Here is an 18,568-nt window from a genome sequence, read left to right on the forward strand (position 1 = left end):
ATCAGACTGATCTTTTTGTCAAGAGGCATAACTGCCTCCCCTGAGCTATGGGTCCCTGCCCCCCACTTCTCGACCCCCCCCCCACCTTGCCTATAGAGGGACTGCTCGTGCAAGGAGATCAATCCCTTCACAATTTTGGCCCTTTTTCCCTGTGGATGGAATTGAGGATTTGGGATGGGGCCAGAGGTGCAGGTGCCATTCCTAAGGGATTCCTGAGGGGCTAGGGATGGAGGAGAGGAGAGAGAGGAGCACAAAAACCCAAACACATCACAACTCACTCAGAGAACATGTTTTTTGTTCTTTTATTTCACTGACTAGGAGCAGCAATTGTGGCAAAGGGGAGCTGAGAAATACAATACCACACTGAGGAAAATAGTGTGTAAAATACAAAAATAAGGAAGCCTATATATATATAATTGCAGTCATTCACTAAAAATAAATATTGTAAACACAATTACAGAACATCAGATGAAACTACAATCACTCATTTCTGCTAGCAGCCGGACAGTCTTTGGCTTTATTTAACTCCACCTGCCCCACCTGGAGCCAGCGTCTCCATTAAGATGCAATTTCTGCGTTTGAGGCCGGCGAGGCTCCGGGCTCCTTCCTTTACCCTTGCAAAATCCCCGTCACGCTGGGAAATGACTCTTTCTCACTCTACCTTATAACCAGGAATCGCCTCTTTTGCCTCAGCGACTGCTCTCCTGCCGGAGGAAGCAGACCGCTCCTCTCTGTCCGCTGGAGAGCTGGAAGGGTGGCGAGGTGAGGCACCGAGGCTCCCCCAGCCCGGTTTATTCGGTCGGCTGGTACCTCACCACCCGTTGCACGGGGACGGGTGGCTTTTGGCGCTCATCTCCCACCCACTGGATCTTTTCATGCCCTCGTCTCTGTTGAATAGCCTGAGCACGTCTCGATCGCGTGGGAGTGCAGCACAGAAGCATCAAATCACCTCTAGGTTTGGAAGCTGTGAGCTGCTTCCAGCCCTCAGGTGCTCTGAGGCTCCTCAAAGGTCTTGAGAGACTGAAGATGTGTCAGTCTGTACACGGCCTTGGACTCCAAAAGGGCAGAGGCAGGTTCCTCCTGCCCGGAAGGAGAGGTCGCTCCCTCCTGCCTAGCGGCTGGCGCTGTGGGGAAACGCTGCTCCCCCCAACCTGCTGCCGGCACGGCTGGAGGACGCACTGGCCCACCACCACCACCACCGAGAAAATGCATCTTAATGGTGCGGCTAAGCACGACAAAAGCCATCCTACGTCCACAAAGCAGCACTTCTTACCGGAGGAAGGAGACGGACTGATGGGCAAGTCAAGTAGCTCAGCCCGTCTGCCTTCCTCCCTCTATGTACGAATATATAGAGATTTGACCTTCCCTTCATATCAATATTCCTGATTTGACCTTCCCTTCTCCATTTTAAACACATTCACGTAACATCCTGTGGCAACGTTTGGGGTTGAGGTTACAAGCAGACCGCACAGCAACCAGCTCTGGCACTCGTCAGCGCTGCCAGACCAAAGGTGGGGGGGAAAAAAAAAATAAAGGAGTGCAAACCTCTACAAGTGTTCGATTAAAAGCTTTCCTTAGCTCCCAGCGTTTCCCTTTCGCCCCCGGAGAGAGCTGGACTCAAAAGGATTTGCTCAACCGGAGCCTGAACGAGGGCTGTCCCCACGTGCCCCGAGCGATAGCTGCATAAAATCACCCCCCGCCCCGCTGACGCCGGCGCTGGGCGTCTCGAAGGGGGCAGAGCCGCGCCGGTCCCGGCGTGGGGGGTAAAAACACCGCTGCTAACACACTGGCGAAGCTGGTTAAAAACTACTTCTGTTTCATTTTTTTTTTTTTTCCAAGCAGGCAAAATGCTGGGCGTCCCAGGAAAGCATCACACACATCCGCTTGGTAGCACGTTAGAGGATTTCTATATCATCTTTAAAAAAAATATATATTTTTTTAATCTTCTAAAACTTCCACTAAACTTGGTTTCTTACATCCTTGCTATACATAGTCAGGTTTCATTTATTATAATTGTTTTGAGGCTTATATATATAAAAAAAAAAAGCATTTAAAATGCCCAAGGAGAAATTTTGCTTTAAAGTTGTGCTACGGAACTTGAACCCGTCGTAGAAGAGAGATGGCTGGTAACGAAGTTTCCCCCAAACAGTATAAAAATATCCATAAGAATTACACGAAAACTCGATCCTCCAAACTGAAGGTCTGTTCACGGGACATTTTTGTCGTTGCAATCACTCTAATGTCATTACTTTCCACTAAATATGTACAGAAACATCCACCCCCCCCACCCGCCCCCCGGCCCGGCCCCCTCGGGTCCCCTTCGGTTCGCGCGGCAGATACTGGGAAAGCCTCGACGTCTCCCATCACCTCGGGAATCTGGGTCTTTTTTATCTCCAGTCTACCCCCAAGAAAAACATAAATTAAAAACAAGAAAAAGAAAGGGAAAAAAAAAAAAAAAAAAGAGCACGAGCACTCCACACCGCTCTTAAACGACATTAAACGACGTCAGAACCGAAGCGCTGCCACCCCCCCACCCCGAGACTACGTACACGGAGAGACACGCGATCTCGAGACGTGAATACACAGCGCGTAAACGCGGACGTCACCTAAGGGGCCGAAGACGGGGCTGCTCCACGGACCAGAAGCGAACCAAACTCGCGGGCCGCCGGCGTCGGGCGGGCGCCCTGCGGCAGGGCGGCAGCGGCCGGGGCGCGAGCTCGGGGAGCGCCGTCAGACCACCCCCCCCCCCCCCCCCCGCCCCCAGTTATTTCCAGGCACGTGCTCGGCTGGAGCAGCTGAACGGGAGCCCCCGGCCGGGCTCCGGCGCCTTCTCGACCGCCGCCGCCGGCTCCGCGCGGAGACAGCCGGTATCTCCCGGCGCAGGCGCCGACCGCGCTGGCTCGAGTCCCGCGCGCCCTGCTTTAAGGACCGCCACGACTTTCGCGGAAATAGTACAGCCTCGGTCAGGGTGAAAGGCCGGTGGGGGTCTCGAGGCCGGTCCTAACGGGGTTTGCTTTCTAGAGCACGGATACGACGACTCGAACGCACATAAATAGGTATCGGTTACCGTAAAGTGACGATGCAGAATCTCAGTTACGCTAGCGTGACCCTTGCTGCCGCCGGGGGACACGGCAGGGCGGGGAGGAGATGCGGGGAGGAGAGCTGGGGTTTAAAGCAGGCTGCAAGCGAAACAGGTCCAGCTCGGACTGGAGATGCGGGTACACAGCCAGAAGACACCGGGAGCTTTACTCAGCACGGGGTTTTTATGGCAGGCAAACTCCTAAGACAAACTCTATGGAAAGCGCACAGCATCTCCAGCCCTACTGGCGGTATCTCGAGAGACCTAGGAAAGCTGAGAGTCTGCTTGCAGGGGGTTGTGTGTGTGCGTACGGAGGGAGGGAGGCGGGGACGGGAAGGGGAACATCCTCTGCTTTGCTGAGACCAAGCTCTTCAGCAAACCTCCTTCCTTCTACCGCTGGCCGGCCTCCCGGATCCGGCAGGCCACCGCCGTGATGAGCGCTGCGCCCTTGCCGCTGCCGTCTTCCGACTGCAGGAAGGTCACGTCGCACTTGGGGGACAACTGCTTCACTGTTTCGTGCATGACACTGGAGAAGCTGCAGGAAAGCGGCAGAGAAAGAAGAGGAGCCGGTTTAAGTCGCCTGTGGTTGCAGGTGCCAGCCCCAAAGGGCAGGAACCCGTTGGCCCCTATTTTACGGTTGCCTTCAGCAAACTCTCCACCAGCGCTACAGACTCAGAGAAACAAGGTCAACAGAGGAGCAGGACCGCTTTCAGAGAGAGCTGCGAGGTAAGCTCAGCCACGTGTTAGGCATCAGAGACGCCGAGTCTCCGTACTTCAGCCAGGCTCATGGTTGCCCTGGTGTACACCCGTTCTCCTTCCAGCCAGGACCGAATGTGGCACCTGCTCCAAACTCCCCAGGTAGAGTTTGTCAGGGTCCTGAGAGCACTAATAGGATTTAATGGTCCTGAGCAGCCTCACCTGGGGTCTCCACCAATCCCCTCTGCCCATGGGCCGGTTTAAGCTCAGCCCTGGGCCTTCACTCTCTGTCTGAGCTATATTGTTCTACAAGTTGCGGTCTCTAGCATGCTTATGCCCAAAGATGGACCTTGTTGATGCAGACCTTGACCTACAGGCTGACTTCCTGGCTTAGCTTCAGACCTGCATTACCACCACAGACCTGCCTGGCAAGCATCTGGCCTGTGGATTGACTTCCTAACTTGATCTCAGACCAGCCTCATCACTACAAGCTTGTCTGATGATCTAGACTCTTGGTTGAACTTGATCATCACCTCTGTCCTGCTCACCTCACTCTGGGGTGGTGGGACAGGCCCTGCCTGGCGAGGCCCCTGCCCTGCTGGCTGTGTCATGCCCCTCGGCTCCCAGCTACCTGCCCCTTAGGGAGCAGCCACCCCTTGTTGCATCCTGACAAAGTCTAGCTCGGTGGGCTTCTGGTCCTCGCAACCCTTAAGACCTTAGGTCTCCTCCTGTCCTCTCTGACTGCCCAAACCAGACCCCTGCTCAGCACCCATCCTGCCTGGGATGAGCACATCGCCCCGGTTTCCTTTGAGGACAGCCCTGGGCCGCCTGCATGCAGATGAGCGACTCACTGAGGATGCAGCTTGTAGAGCGTGCCGTCCACACCGACCGTGACCTTTAGGAAGTCCAGCCCACGATTCTCCCGGATCTTGTCCACCACAGCTGCCATGCCAGCCCCGCAGAGCTGGGCTGCCCGCCGAGCCACCACCGTGCACACCTCCTTCACGATGATGCTGTCGTCGCATGTGCTCTCCAGGCCGAGGTGCTGGAGGATGGAGCGCACTTGGAGCAGGGCCAGGCAGTCGCTGCGGAGGACACAAGATAGAGGCAGCATTATCAGATGGGGCAGCTTGGGCTTTTGGCTTCTCCTTTCTTATCTGCACCCTGCAGAGCACAGGAACTCATGGTTTAGATAACGCAGAAGTCTGCGATTTTGCTGTCGTTTTCTGCACCATCCTGGCTCCAGAAGGAGCTCAGCACTTGAGATTTCTCCTGTAAGCCTTGGGGACGCGTTTCCCAAGCTATATCTCTGCTCTGGTCTGCAGCAACAAGGCCAGAATCATTGCCCACCCTGCCTGTCCGAGCTCACCTTTCTATCTGGGATAGGAACTTAGTCTCAAAAATCCCTCTGGTCTTCAGCCTCTCTGAGATGCGTCCCCGGAAGAGCAGCCCTCGCTTAGTAAAATCCATCAGGATGTTTCGGACAATCTCACCCAGGTACATCCCGCTGATCATCTTCTCAAACCTAGAGGGGAGAGGACAGGGCTGAACATCAGGGCAGGAAGGGACACAGCAGCATGTGGGATCCAGATCCCAGCTTGGCCAGACACCTTCCTCATGAAATTCAGCAAGGTGCCAGGCCAGATACCCTGGAGAAAACACAGCAGTGCGGTCTCCACCTTGCAGGCAGGAAGCTTGGTTGACGCTGATGGTCCACCAAGGGGTTGAGGGGGAGCACTGAGTTGCTCCTAGACACCCAGTCTCATCTCTGTGCACACCTTGCCCCAGGCACACCAGAGGGTTAGGGGCAGCTCTCGCAGTGGAGTCCCTTCCTAGCCTCACAAAGCCACCACGCACCTTTGCTTCCCAGGGTTGAGAGACAGCTCATCCACCGCCAAGTCAAATTCCGTCCGCACGTCGTCCAAGCACCCGTTGTCACCAAACGCCCCCCACTCCATGTTCACGCACATCCTGCCCTCCTCCCCTTCCACCAGCTCCACATTCCTCATCTCTTCCATGTAACAGGCGTTGCTGCCTGTGCCTGCCAAGAGAAAAGCATCTTTCAACAGCGGGCTCAGAGAAGCTGTCTGTGAGCTTTTATCTTACATCCTGAACAGCCAGAAGCCCTGTCCCAAAGGAAGAGGCACTGGAAATGGCTAAGACTGCCCTGCACAGGTGGATTGGTGCCCACCAACAGGATGGGCAAGGGAACTCTGCAAGAAAGTTTCAGTTCTCACCGACTATCAGCCCAACTTCACAATATGGATCTTCATACCCACAGGTCATCATGGTGCCAACTGTGTCGTTTACCAGGGCAACCACATCCAGGTCAAATTCCTGCAGAGGGAAGGGATTATGCATGTTACTCCTGGAAGACAGCCTGACACATCACTGTCTTCTCCAGCGATGGGAAAGGACCTGACTGCTGGGTGTGCACACATGCCCCATGTATCTTTAGGTGGACAATACAAGAGTCGGTCACACCTCAGATACCTCCACCAAGGTAAGTACTGGCATGCTGGAGGAGTCCTGCCAGAAGCAGCCTCACAGCAAGAGCTGTGTGTGATCTGCACTGAGGAAGAGGGCAACGGTGTCTCCCCAAGTCATAGGAGAGAAGTCTGCTCCAGTCCTGGACAGAAGCAGGATCTTGGCTGCAAGGTCTGAAAATCCAACCTCTAGCAATGACTAAAGGTGGTTGTTTAAAATCAGATACTCATTAACCCTGTGTTCAGCCCATTAACTTGCTTTTAAAGCCCAATTAAAGATCCCCCAAAGAGCTGGGATATGGCAGCAAGCAGCTTTTCTCACAGCTCCACGGACATTCACCTCTCTCCTGTGAATTGCTTCCTTTAGCAGGTTCACTACATCTTCTCCTTCACAGCCGGTGGCCTTGAAACCCTTTGTCCACTTCAGAAGAATCCCCTATTGCAGGGAAAAAACTGCAGTGAGCCATCCAGGCAGCCGGACAGGAGGGACAGCCCCCACACCTCCACCAGTTTTTGGTGGGCGCTATCAGCCAAGCGGAGGTCAGATCCTCACGCGTGTCGACTGAGCCCTCTCCAGAGCTCGGGAGATCTGCGGGGTTTTTTGAAGCAGCAAAGGAGGCTTTGCAGGAGCGCTGGTAGCCCCAAGCTCTCACCTCACCCCTCTTTTGGATCTCTGGCTGATCTGCCCCACAGCCGTTGATTCGAGTACCTGGACTTACCAGTGCGATTTGGCTTTTCAGCCAGCCCTGGATACCGGCCACGTGTGACACAAGTTGGGCTTACCTCATCCAGGTTGGTCTGCTGGCAAGGGAAGGAGAATGTGAATCCGAGCGGGAGTGATACACCCTTCATCCCCATGTACTCCAGGAAGTCAGAGATGCAGTGGACAATGTGGTCGAAGAGCTGGGCAGACAGAGCCAGAGGAGGCAGTTAAGTCACAGTGGAAAGCTCAATTCACTTTTAGCCTACCTGATGTTCTGAGGGCAGCGATCCATTCCCAAGCCACCAGGGCTCTGAACAGACCCCTCAGCTGCACTGTACGAGGTGAGCAAACCCCAAAATTGCTCCCTTTTGTCTCTCCCCCAGCACCAGTGTGGTGATATCACTCTCATATCTCCATCTTGCAGACCCCATACTGCACCCCAAAGCAAAGAAGGAGCTGGCAAAGAAGTGACAACTTCACATGGGTGGTCCTTCACAAGGTAGCCCCAGAACCCATCTGCCTCGACACCTGCTAGAAAACCTCCTGTCCCCCAAGCACTGCTTGAAGTAGTTTGCAAAACTGCTTCAGTCTGTGAACACGGCTCTGGAGGGTCTCTGAGTGCCTGTGTTGTGGTTTCCCTATCCAGGCAATGTGGCTGATGTTTATCTGCCCTTTGATGGGGTAGGAGTGGGTCACTGTGGGTTTCACTGTGCATTTCAGGGAGGGTCACTGATGTCTGGGAATAACCATTGCTAACCTAAAGCCAATTTTGCACTTTCTAAAGCACATTTCAAGCTCCAGTGCTGCAGGACATCTATCTGAGTCCTTTGCAAAGGCAAGAAAGCAAGTGTCATCCGCGCTCCTTATTTTGTGCCATGGAAACCAAAGCAAGGCAAAATCAACTCGCAGGGCCCATGGTTGGGCCTGCACTGGCCTTCTGGGGTGGCTGCACTGATTACCACTTCCACAGCATCCCCAGGAAAGATGTCTTCCCCCCCAGTCTCCAGCTGCTCATCCTCACCTCCTCTCCTGTCCCTTGCATGATCTCCAACGGGATGGAGTAGATCTTGTTGTGCATCTCAACGCCACGTCTCATCCCGTTCCGCACACGTACTAGCAGCACACGGAAATTTGTCCCTCCCAGGTCCAGGGCCAGGAAATCTCCTTTTTCTGAAACCCAAAAGAGGCTCATTAAGAGAGAGATCCCAACAGGGGCCTTTTGAGTGTGGCCCAAAGGGTCATCCAAATCTGCCTTCCTCCTAGGAGGACCAGAAACCCAAGAGACATGGCAAGAAATGAGAACAGTGGGCACAGGTGAAAAGGCAAGAAGGCAACGTAGAGGTTAGCTCCAGCCTCATGGACACAGCAGGGTGTTAAGCCATGGAGAAGTGGACACTCAAGCCATGAAATGAAACTGGGAGTACAACCCAAGGCAACAGTGGTGAGAAACCTGCAGCAGAAAAAGCAAAGCTTGGTGTGAAGTCCAATGCATAGCGTCCTGGAGGCTCAGCTGCTTTTTCCAGTATCGTACCAGGAGGTTAAAAACCTTGTGTCACTCACACCATAAGGAGGGAACCGACCATGCAAAAGTCCCAGCCTTTCCCTAAAAGGCAGAGATGTTGGGAGCTGAGATGCTCACTTTGTGCCCTACACAGCAGGTATGTGGCACCTCACCTGTCCCATCTGGAGTTGAGCACACGTAGGTGGGCAACATTTTCACCGTGGCCTCTGCATGTGTCTGCTTGCCAAGCCCCTTCTCTATCTCCAGCCTCATCCTTTGCTTCACCTCCAGGAGCTGCTCACGGCTTAGTTTGAGGGCTTCCAACGTCTTCTGCCGCGCCTTGTGCTGGGCAGCCAGTCTGTAGGCCACAGCTGTCACCATGGCTGCCCCTTTGCCGCTTCCGTCTTCCGACCTCACGAACCGGATGTCGCAGTCTGGCAGCAGCTTCCGCACTGTCTTATGGAGGCGCCGGGCAAAGCTATGGGGCGGAGGGGAGGGGAGGGGAGGAGGAAGAAGAGGAGTTGAGTACGTCATCATGGGGCATGTGAGTCTCTGGGAATAAAAGTCCCTTTGGGATCCAAATGGTGGGGCCCTGGGGGATACTCAGAGACACGCCGCTCGTGCCAAGCTTGTATTCACTGCTGGTAGGGCCAGATTTGCACGTGCGCTCTCACCCTGCAGCCAGCCCCCTCTTGCTCCCCACCGGCCTTGTCCACGCTCATGGACTTACTGAGGGTGCTTCTTGTAGACAGAGCCATCCACTCCGACAGTGGACCGCAGCCGGTCCAGCCCCTTGTTCTCCTTAATACGTCGCAACACGGCCGCCAGGGTGGCCCCACACAGGTTGGCCGAGCGGGTGGAGACAATCTGGCAGATGCGGTGGGTGGCCACGCAGTCTTCATGAGATGGCTCCATGCCCAGCTTGGTGAGGATCTCATAGGCTTTTTGCAACCCTTCTTTCTCCCTACAGATAAAAGAACAGAAGAGACTTGTGCCTGACAATACCACTTTTGTGGTCTAAAGTGTTTCTTTTTGCCCAGCGGATAGCTCTGTGATGAGTCCTGTTCTAGCAGCACAAACATCAGGAACTAGGCTAGGATCCCCTGAAAAACATCTCGGTCCCACTCACTTCTCAATAGCAGAGACGTATCTGGTCTCGAAGTGGCCAGTAGTGAGCAGATCTGGTGTGAGCCTCCCACCAAACAAGAGCCCTTCCTTAGTCATCTTCACCAGGATGAGTCTGACCAGCTCTCCCATGTACATACCACTGATCATCTTCTCAAACCTGCCAAGGTAAGCACAAGATGCATTCGCTTGACTGTGGGTGCACCAGGAGCTGACCACCAAATGGCATGGGCGGGTTTCCAGTACGTAAGCGTGAAAAAATCAGACTGTGCCCCCAAAAGAGGGCAGATGCTTGCACCATCTGCAGGAGTTATTCAGATCACTGACATGCCCACACTCCTGCAAGAACAGAGCTCCCCAAGGCAGGTCTACGTTAAAAGCCCTTTGCTGTAACGACAGAGCAACCTTTCAGGCATAGATATAACCTAGGGGCTCATTTTCCAGGGTAGTTTATTCTCTCCCATCACCAAGAAAGCAAAGCCGTGTTAACCAAAGTGTTATTCTGCAAGGAGAATTTACAGCTACTTGAAGGGTGTCTTTCAGTTCCCAGAGATCTGCCCCAAAACCTACCCGTGCTGCCAGAAGCCAGCTATGAAGATACCTACACCCTATCGGAAATGGGAATTCTGTAGGACTCTAATGTGAACATTAGGTGGTGGTATTTGCCTTTGCTTGCAGCTTATTACATGGGAAGGGGAAGGAAACGGAGATGGACACGTTATCCAAGCAAAGGGCTCCGGAGGGAGCGGACATTGGGAGGTTCATCGGATGCACCAACCCAAACTGGTGATGTCGTCCCTATTTGCGCTGGTGTAGCCAGTACCCTGGAGGACACTGTGACCTACTTAACTGGGATGACCTCCTCAGTCCCACTAGCACAAAGGGAGGACAGAAAAGGCAGAGCAAACCCCGAGTCTGAGCTGGAGCCAGGAATGCGCTTACAACTGTTTGCCAGGGTTGAGCGAGCCCATGTCTATCTCGTGGTCGAACTCAGTCCTGATGTCGTTCAGCACCCCGTCGTCGCCAAAGGCCCCCCACTCCATGTTGATGCACATCCGGCCTTCGTCCCCTTCCACCAGGTCAATGTGTCTCATCTCCTCCATGTAACAGGCGTTGGTACCGGTACCTGCACCGAGCACAGAGGCTCCGTCACTTCAGGCAGCTGAGAAACGATGCCGCGTTTCCCTTTTTCTCCATAATTAGCAATAGCCAAATGCAATATATAAAGCAAACTGGCAGCCGGTTTGAGGGTCTGCCTTGCACCGCAGCCCGAGGTACTTTGCGGCACGTTTGCCCTCGCCCAGCCCTGCTGCAGCTCACCGACGATGAGGCCGACTTCGCAGTTGTGGTCGTCGTAACCGCAGGTCATCATGGTCCCGACCGTGTCGTTCACCACGGCGACGATGTCTATGTCAAAGTCCTGCAACGGTGGAGAAGCGAGGCGGTGAGGCAGCGCGGTCGGAACGGCCCGGCCCGACCCAGCGCCGCAGCCCAGGCGCGGAGGCGCCCACGGCGCGGCCCCGGCGTGCCCGTCCCGTCGCCTGCAGAAGCTCTCACCCCTCGTTTCTTGATGGACTTGCGCAGCATCGAGACCACGTCCTTCCCCTCCACACCGCTGCATTTGAACCCCTTGGTCCACGTCACCAGGATGCTCTACGGAGACACGGCGAAGCGGGCGCTCGGGGCCGGCTCACGGGGAAACGGAGACGAGGCACCGGGACGAGACCCCCCCCCCCCCGGGGGCAAACGCCTCCTGGCCCGGCTTTTATACGGCCCTCGGCAGGACCGCGAGCAACGCGGCCGCCCGCCTGCCCCGCGACCCGGCGCGTCCGCGGCGAGGACGTGCCGACGTGCCGGAGCAGCATGGAGCCCAGGAAGCCGGGGTGACGCGAGGGCGAGGAAGGCGGCCGCCTCCGAGAGCGGGAGGCGGCAGAGCCCCGGGGCGGCGAGCGGCAGAGGGCCACGTGCCTCCGCCGGGCTCTGCTTCCCGAGCCGGCTCGTCTCGCGGCGCGGACGCTGAGCGGAGCTGACAGCTCATCGAGCTCGGCGGCGCCGTGCCCCCGGCGAGCCGCCCTCCTCCGCGCTCTCCCCCCCGCCCCGCCACCCCACCGGCTCGCGGCGCCTCCGCTCACCTCGTCCAGCTTGGTCTGGCAACACGGGAAGGAGAAGGTGAAGCCCAGGGGCAGCTTCTTGTCTTTGATGTTCAGCTTGTCCATGAAGTTGGCCAGGCACTCGGCAATGTGGTCGAAGAGCTGGAAAACAGCCCGTCGCTCCAGAGCTGCCCGAGGAGGAGGAGGAGGAGGAAGGAAGGGGGGGGGCAGCATCAAACCCACCTGCACGCCGCTGCCTCGCATGAGCTCCTCGGGGATGGCGTAAATCTGGTTCTCCATCTCCACCTTCTGCAGCCCGTTGTCGGACACCCTCACTCGCAGCACGCGGAAGTTGGTGCCGCCCAGATCCAGGGCCAGGAAGTCTCCGTCCTCTGCGGGAGCCGGGACCGGCACGGCGTTTTGGCCGAGCGGCCCCCTCGCCGGGACGCGCGCGCCCGCGGGACCAGCCTGCGCTGCGTGCCCACCAGCTTCGGCACCCCGTTTTTTTAATTTTACCCGGCACCAGCATGGCCTGCTGACGAGTTTAGGACGGGCTCAGAGCCGGGATGGGGGGAAAGCGCCAAGCTGGCTGTTTCGAGCACCGAGCTGCCGGGGCCGAGGGCCGGGGCAAAGCGCTCTGCGAGCACGGCGCGGCTGCCGGACGCGGCGGACGTGCTGCGCCGGCGGCTCCGGCCGGAGCAAAACCGCCCGCTTCGCTAGCACGCGGCCCTAACCCTGGCTTCCCGCGGGAGCCCTCCGCGGCCGTCGCTCGAGGCTTCCTCCCTCGCGCCGGGGCCGCCGGTCAGCGCCGCTGCGCCGCGAAGGGGCCGCCGGGCGGAAAGGCGCCTCTCGGACTCGGAGGGCTCCGGCCGCCTCGCTCCCGCGGGATCTCCCGCCGGCGGGGCGAGCCGGGGGAGGCCGCGGCCCCGCGGACGTGACCTTGCGCTTATGTAAGCGGATCCCGGGGAGCTGCGGACCGCGCACGAGGACGGCCGTCAGCCGCCGTAATCCCAAAGCCGAGGCGGGGAGGGAGCGAGGGAGGGCGCCGGCGGAGCTCCCAGTGCTCCGCACGCTGGCCAGAAGTGTCAGATTTTGGCCAGAATTGCACCAAAAAAAAAAAAAAAAAAAAGTGCAAACCAGTGCCAAGCGTGCCAAAACCTTGCCCGAATTGCCCGAAACCCTCCGCTTCCCCGTTGGTTTTCCAAGCGCGCCTCCGGGCGACGCCGCGCTTCGCTTCCGAGGCGGGAGGGAGCCGCTGGCCCTACCTGTCCCGTCCGGCGTGGACCTCACGAAGGTGGGCAGCATTTTCACCGAGGCCGTGGGGTTGGTGTCCGCCCCGAGCCCCTTCTCCATCTCCTTGCGGAAGCGCTGGGACACCTCCTGGAGGGTCTCCTCGGACAGCCGCATGTGGTAGAGGTATTTGTCAACCTGGAAGGCGCGGGAAAGGCAGGAGGTTGGGAAAGCTGGAGGGTCGGGCCGGGGCTCCGAGCGCGACGGCGCTCAGCTGGAGCGTCGGGGCGAGGGCTCGGGGCCGGCCGGCCGTCGGGAAGGGGCAGCCCCCCGGGGCGGCCCGCGGGTCACCGCCGCCGCGCTCTGCAGCCGCCCTGGCGCGGACAGCCGGCCAGCTCCCAGCCTGGGCCTCGTTTCAATTAACTTCACTTAAAATTAATTAAAGGGCAGCTGCGAGCCCTGTAAAGTCAGAGGAAGGCTCCACCCAGGCCGGCTCTCCGGAGGCACGTAACACATAACATAAGGTCATCGGAAGCGTGAGCTGCTTCTTCTTTTTTTTTTTATCATTATTATTATTATTTTTATTATTTAATAGCGCTTCCCTGGAGTCGGAAATGGGCGCTTTGCGGGCGGGCACCAGCCCTCCGGCGGAGGCGCCACCCCGCTCCCGGATGCGGCCCGGCTCCAGGGGAGCGGATCCCGGCTCCGGGCCGGCCGAGGTTTCGCCCGGCCGGTTTTCGGGCTCGGGGTGCTTTGGCACCTCCTTGCTCGCAGCTCCGGAGCCAAAGCGCTGGGGGAAGCCACTCGAGGACAGGCATCCGCGGCGGGGAGAGCCTCCGCCCGGCCTCCTCCGGCCGAGACGCGTCCGACCTCCCCGAAAGAGCCTTCCCCGCGGCGCAAGCGGAGGGCAGAGCGAGCCGAGGCCGCCGGAGCGGGAAGCCGAGCAGCACCCTGCTCGCGCTCGCCACCCACGCGTGCGACGCCGGGCAGGGAGGGAGGGAGGGAGGGAGGGAGGGAGGACCGGCCGGCTCGCCTCCGCCCTCGCCCTCCGCGGCCGGCCCGGAGCCCTCCCGGGCTCGGAGCGGGACGCCGGCGGAGGTTTCGCCCCCTTTCTCCGGGGCAGCCTCCGCGCTGTGCAGCTGGCGCCCTCCAGTTTCCCCCGCGCCGGGAATAAGCAGCCGGGCAAGAAGCAGGGTGACCTTCTCCTAATTCCGCAAAGCCCTTTAAGACCTGGATCATCTTCTCCCGCGCGCGCAGGCGCCGGCCCAGGCGGGTCAGCGCGTCCGGCCCCCGCGAAGCACCGCGGCGGCGCCGGGCAGGACCAGAACCCCTGGAGGGAGCGGGGAGCGTCCGAGCTCGGGCACCCCGGGGCAGACCCGCGTCCCTTCCCGGAGCGGCGTGAGCCCTGCAGGAGAACCGGGACTGCAGCTGAAGCAGCTGCAACCGGCTTGAGGCAATATCCGATGTGAGCGGTGATGGGAGGGAGGGGGAAAATGCTCTTTTCTCGAGGCTTGGCGGCAGCTCCGGGGGCTCGGCTGGTCCCCGCCGCGGAGCGGCGGCCGCCCTCGCCCCGCCGGGCGCTGCCCTGCCGCAGCTCCCGCGGCTCTGCCGCGCCGCTCGCGCCTGCGACGTGTCTCCAAGGAAGGAGGAAAAGCCTGGGTTTCAGATTGAGGTCTAGATAACACTCGACCTGCCTGGAGGAGCAGGGCGAGGAACGGATGGCGACAGCTCACAGCCCCGTGACGCAGCCACGTGAAGCCCTCTGGCCTGGCAGCGCCTCTCCGTTCTCCTGCTGCTCGCAGCAGCGCGGGCCCCGCAGCCCCCCAGGGTTTGACGGCGCAAGCGCCCAGGCATGCAAACCACCTCGTTCAAACCCAGTGCAACCACTCAGGTGAGAAGAAGAGTTAATCCCTCTGCTTATGCATCTGCAAAACCGGTCCCATCCGTGCGGCTACTCATGCGGGTGACCAAAAAAAAAAAAAAAAAAAAAAAAAGAAAAAAAAAAGTCCCTAACGCTGACGGTCCCGCTGAATCAGCCTCGGCGCCCGGCCCGGGCGCGGGGACGCGGCCGAGCCGGAGGGCAGGGGAGCGCCTTCCGCCGGGGACCCCGGTCGCACGGGGATGGGGGACGGCCCCCCCTCCCCGCCCCCTCCCCAATCGCTCGGTACGCGCCGAATTACAGCGCGCGAAGGGCTTCCGGCGAGGTCCGGGCGCTTCCTGCGCGGGCGCCGCGGCGAGGGGCCGCTCGTTCCCACGCAGAAGGCCTCGGCCGCGCGCTCGCGCCTCGGCTGCCCCGCGCGCGGGGCGGGGAAGCCGGTCGCCTTCGGCCGTTCCCTTCGCATTTTGCTTCCCAAAGCCGGGTTTGGGGCAAGGACTGAGCGCGGAGCAAACTTTGCAAGCTCCGTAGCGGCTCTCCCGGATAGCTTTGGAGCTGGACATTTTGGCAGCGTAACACTGCAAGAGGCCAGCCGGTTTCTGGGGTGGATTTTTTTCTTTTTTTTTTTTTCCTTTTTGCCAAGTGCCCAAAGTGGTTATGCATGAGAAAAACAGGCAGGCTCAAGCTGTGAAGCGTGGAGCTCTGACACAGACCCGCAGCGTCCCGGAGCGCTCCTGGCTGCAGGGGTGCACGTTCGAGCCTCTCCCTGGGGTGACCTCTTTCTGAAATCATATTTTTTGCTGAAGTTACTTCCCAGTTTTTCCTTAAAGGTTCCTTTTTCTTTTTCTTCTTTTTTTTTTTTAATCACTAATACTTGAGGTCGCGTAGGGAATCCCACGGGGAGCGGGGGCGGCCGCGCTTCCCGGGAAGGGAGCGCGTGCCGGGCGGGAAGCTCCTCCGAGCAGCGCGGCGCCAGGGGCGCGACTCAGCGCGGGCGCCGGCTGCTCCCGAAATTCAGCCCCGCGTGATCTCGGCGGCGGAGCCGAGCCTCTGCTGACACACGCCCCGAGTCACGCCGAGCCGAGCCGGGCAGGGCCAAGCCGGCGTGACTCAAGCGCGATCCTGCCCGGCCGGTTCCCGGCACCGCGGGGGCCGAGCCCCCATTACTCAGCGGTCACGGCGCGGGCGAGCCCCCGGCGGCGGCCGCGCTGCCCCTTCCTCCTCCTCCTCCTCCTCCTCCTCCTCCTCCTCCTCCTCCTCGGAGGCTGCGGGAGCCGCCAGCTGGTTTCCAGGAACCCACGATCCCGCCGCCCCTCCCACAGCCGCAAGCGGAGCTGCTGGTGCCGGCCGGCCGGCGACCCAACGCCGCTCCTGGAAACTAACCCCCCGGCGTCGCAAAATTCGCCCCTGGGGCCCCGGGAGCGCCGCAGACGCAGGAAGCTCAGCCGAGCCTCCCGTTCTCCCTCCTTGCCGAGGCAAAGCCGTGGCGAGGGGTGAAGGCCCCCGGCCGCAGCGAGGCGGGAGCCTTTCCCGTCGCAGCTCCAGCTTCGCGGGAGCACGGTTAAAAACACCGGCGGGCGACGGTGGGGCGGAGGCGGCCCAGGCCCCGGCCAGGTGGTTTCTTCTCCCTCCGCCCCGTCTCCACGATAAACTTTGTTTGGTCTTGGGCGCCGGGAGGAGAGGCGAGCAGCTGCGGAGCCTGGCACGCCGCGTTCCCGGGCTGCGAGCAGGCCGAACGCCTCGAACAAAAGCTCCCCGTCCCTGATAAGGAGCCGGCGAGCTGCCCGTCGCCTGAAAAGCAGAAGCGGGGCCGGGGCGCTTGGCCCGTTTCCGACGGCGGGTTGCCCAAGCCCTTCCCGCGGCTTTCGCCCTTGCACAACCCCGGCACGCTCGCCACCAGCGGGCACGGGGAGAAGCCGAGCCCGTACTTCCCCGCAGACCAGCTCGAGTCGGGGAGTTATTTCTACTCGTTCCTTTTTCTTCCCCCCCCCCCTTTTTTTTTTTCTTTCCTTTTCTGTCCTTTGTCTTGTGTTTTCCTTCCTATTTACCGCAGCCAGCGGGCCCCCGCCGGCGCGGCCGCGCGCGACGGCACGGGGAGCGCCGGGTCCGCGCGCAGCGGCGCGCTTCGCTTTTGCTTTCTTTACGGAGACGTTTCGCGGCAGTCGCGACCCTCCGGCAGCGGGCGACGGGGCGACGCCAGCAGCGGCGCGGCCTCGGCACCTGCTGCAGGCGCGTCCCCGAGCGGGGGTCCGGCCCGCCGGCGCTCACCGGAGGCCCCGGGGAGAGGAGTTTTACCCTCCGCAGAGTCTCCCAGCCGGCGCTTTCCCAGAAATCGCTTATTTAGCTATTGTTGGGAGATTAATAGCCTGCCCCGGCCGAACAAAGGACGGATGCTTTCAGCTGGGCGCGTAAGGACACAACCGCTCGCATTTTTCCAGTGCCTGAAATCTAAGCGCTGAGTTACCGGTGACACAGAGCCAGCGCGCCGCAGCGGGACGTTTTACTCGCGTTTTCAACCCGGAACACAGAGATTAAAAAAAAAAAAAAAAATAAAAAAAAAAGGCATCGAGATGCTTTCTGTAGGGGTGGGGGTCGGCCGGCGCCCCCGGGGCTCGGCCCCTCGCCGGGGCCTCCCGGCTGCGCTCCCGCGGGCGCGGCGGCGCCACGTGCGGGCCGCGCGGACCCGCCGCGCAGCCCCCGCGCAGCCCCCGCCCGGCCGCGCTGCCGGCACGTACCGCACGGGGCCGCGCAGCGCCCGCCCGCTGCCCTCCCGCCTGCTTCTCCCCCTCCTTTTCCCACTTTTTCCCCCTCTTCCCTCTCTTTCCTCCGCTCCCCTCTTCCCCCCTCCTCTCCTTCTCCCCTTTTCCCTTCCCCTCCTTCTCTTTCCTCCTCCCTCCCTCCCCCCTTGCCTCCCTTTCCCTTCTTTCTTTTCTTTTCTCCCCTTTCCTCTTTTTCCGTCTCCCGTTTTCCTCCTTTCCTCCTTCCCCCTTTTTTCTCCTTTCCCCCTTTCCCCATCCCCTTTTTCTTTTCCCTTTTCCTGCTTCTCCCCCTTTTCTCCCTTCCCCTCTTCTTTTCCCCCTTTTTTCTCCCTTTTTCTCTTTTCCCCCTCTCTCCTCTTCCCCTTCCCCCCCGCTTCCTCCTTTTCCCCCTTTCCTCTTTCTTCTCCCCCTTCCCTCCGTTTTCCTCCCCCCTTCTTTCTTTCTTTCTTTCTTTCTTTTTTCTTTTTTTTTTTAATTTTTCTTTCACTCTCCCTTTCCCCCCTCCCCGCGCCGATCCCTTTATCCCGCACACCTTCTGCGCCTGGTCATGGTTGAGCTCGGTGAAGAAGTAGGCGAGCAGGTGGGAGGCGATCATGGTGCGCGGCGGGGTGCGGAGCGGCGCGGCGCGGCGCGGAGGCGGCCCCGGAACAGCGCGCGCCGCGGTCCTCGCCCGCGACAATGTGGCTCATTGAGGAGGTTCCCCGGCCCCCGATGACGCGCCGCCGCGCCCTCCTCCCATTGGCCGCGCCGCGAGGGTGTGTGGCCCGCGCCGCCCGCCCATTGGGCCGCGCCGCGCGGGGGCGCCAGCGCGCGGGGCCGCGGCCGCGTGCGGCTCTGCGTGTGCGCGTGCGGGTGGGGGGGCGGTGGGCACGGTGCGGGTGCGTGCGCGCGGGCCCACGCGAGCCTGCAGGGTACGTGGGTGCGCGCGCACGCGCTCGTGCGCCCCACTGCCTGGTCTGCGCGCGTGCCGCGGGGAGCTGCCCTGCTCCGCGCGCGGTGCCGCGCGCGCGTGCGTGGCGGGTG

The 18,568-nt window shown here is 59.9% G+C and overlaps 1 protein-coding gene and 1 long non-coding RNA gene across 4 annotated transcripts; both read right to left on the reverse strand.

The window, feature by feature from the left end:
- Nucleotides 1-280: 280 nt before the first annotated feature.
- On the reverse strand, nucleotides 281-2,599 carry LOC134152010 (uncharacterized). Its single transcript, XR_009960952.1, has 2 exons — nucleotides 2,550-2,599; nucleotides 281-1,915 (listed from the first exon to the last, which is right to left on the reverse strand). It is a non-coding gene; the product is annotated as an uncharacterized LOC134152010 (long non-coding RNA).
- Nucleotides 2,600-3,126: 527 nt separating this feature from the next.
- HK2 (hexokinase 2) lies at nucleotides 3,127-18,212 on the reverse strand. 3 transcript variants are annotated; one of them, XM_062597022.1, is made up of 18 exons: nucleotides 18,078-18,212; nucleotides 12,946-13,108; nucleotides 11,924-12,072; nucleotides 11,723-11,842; nucleotides 11,148-11,243; nucleotides 10,911-11,010; nucleotides 10,533-10,716; nucleotides 9,595-9,750; nucleotides 9,196-9,429; nucleotides 8,639-8,943; nucleotides 7,986-8,134; nucleotides 7,045-7,164; nucleotides 6,602-6,697; nucleotides 6,013-6,112; nucleotides 5,633-5,816; nucleotides 5,145-5,300; nucleotides 4,627-4,860; nucleotides 3,127-3,614 (listed from the first exon to the last, which is right to left on the reverse strand). In XM_062597022.1, the coding sequence occupies exons 1-18, from the start codon at nucleotides 18,138-18,140 to the stop codon at nucleotides 3,470-3,472; spliced, it is 2,754 nt and encodes a 917-aa protein (XP_062453006.1). In that variant the 5' UTR covers nucleotides 18,141-18,212; the 3' UTR covers nucleotides 3,127-3,469. The 3 variants fall into 3 exon arrangements, with proteins under 3 accessions (XP_062453006.1, XP_062453007.1, XP_062453008.1); XM_062597023.1 differs by lacking the exon at nucleotides 18,078-18,212 and having other exon boundaries at nucleotides 11,924-12,212; nucleotides 12,946-12,969; XM_062597024.1 differs by lacking the exons at nucleotides 9,595-9,750; nucleotides 10,533-10,716; nucleotides 10,911-11,010; ... (3 more) ...; nucleotides 12,946-13,108; nucleotides 18,078-18,212 and having other exon boundaries at nucleotides 9,140-9,197.
- Between the last annotated feature and the right edge of the window lie 356 nt (nucleotides 18,213-18,568).

Source organism: Rhea pennata, chromosome 28, assembly GCF_028389875.1.
Source record: "Rhea pennata isolate bPtePen1 chromosome 28, bPtePen1.pri, whole genome shotgun sequence".
Taxonomy (NCBI): Eukaryota; Metazoa; Chordata; class Aves; order Rheiformes; family Rheidae; genus Rhea; species Rhea pennata.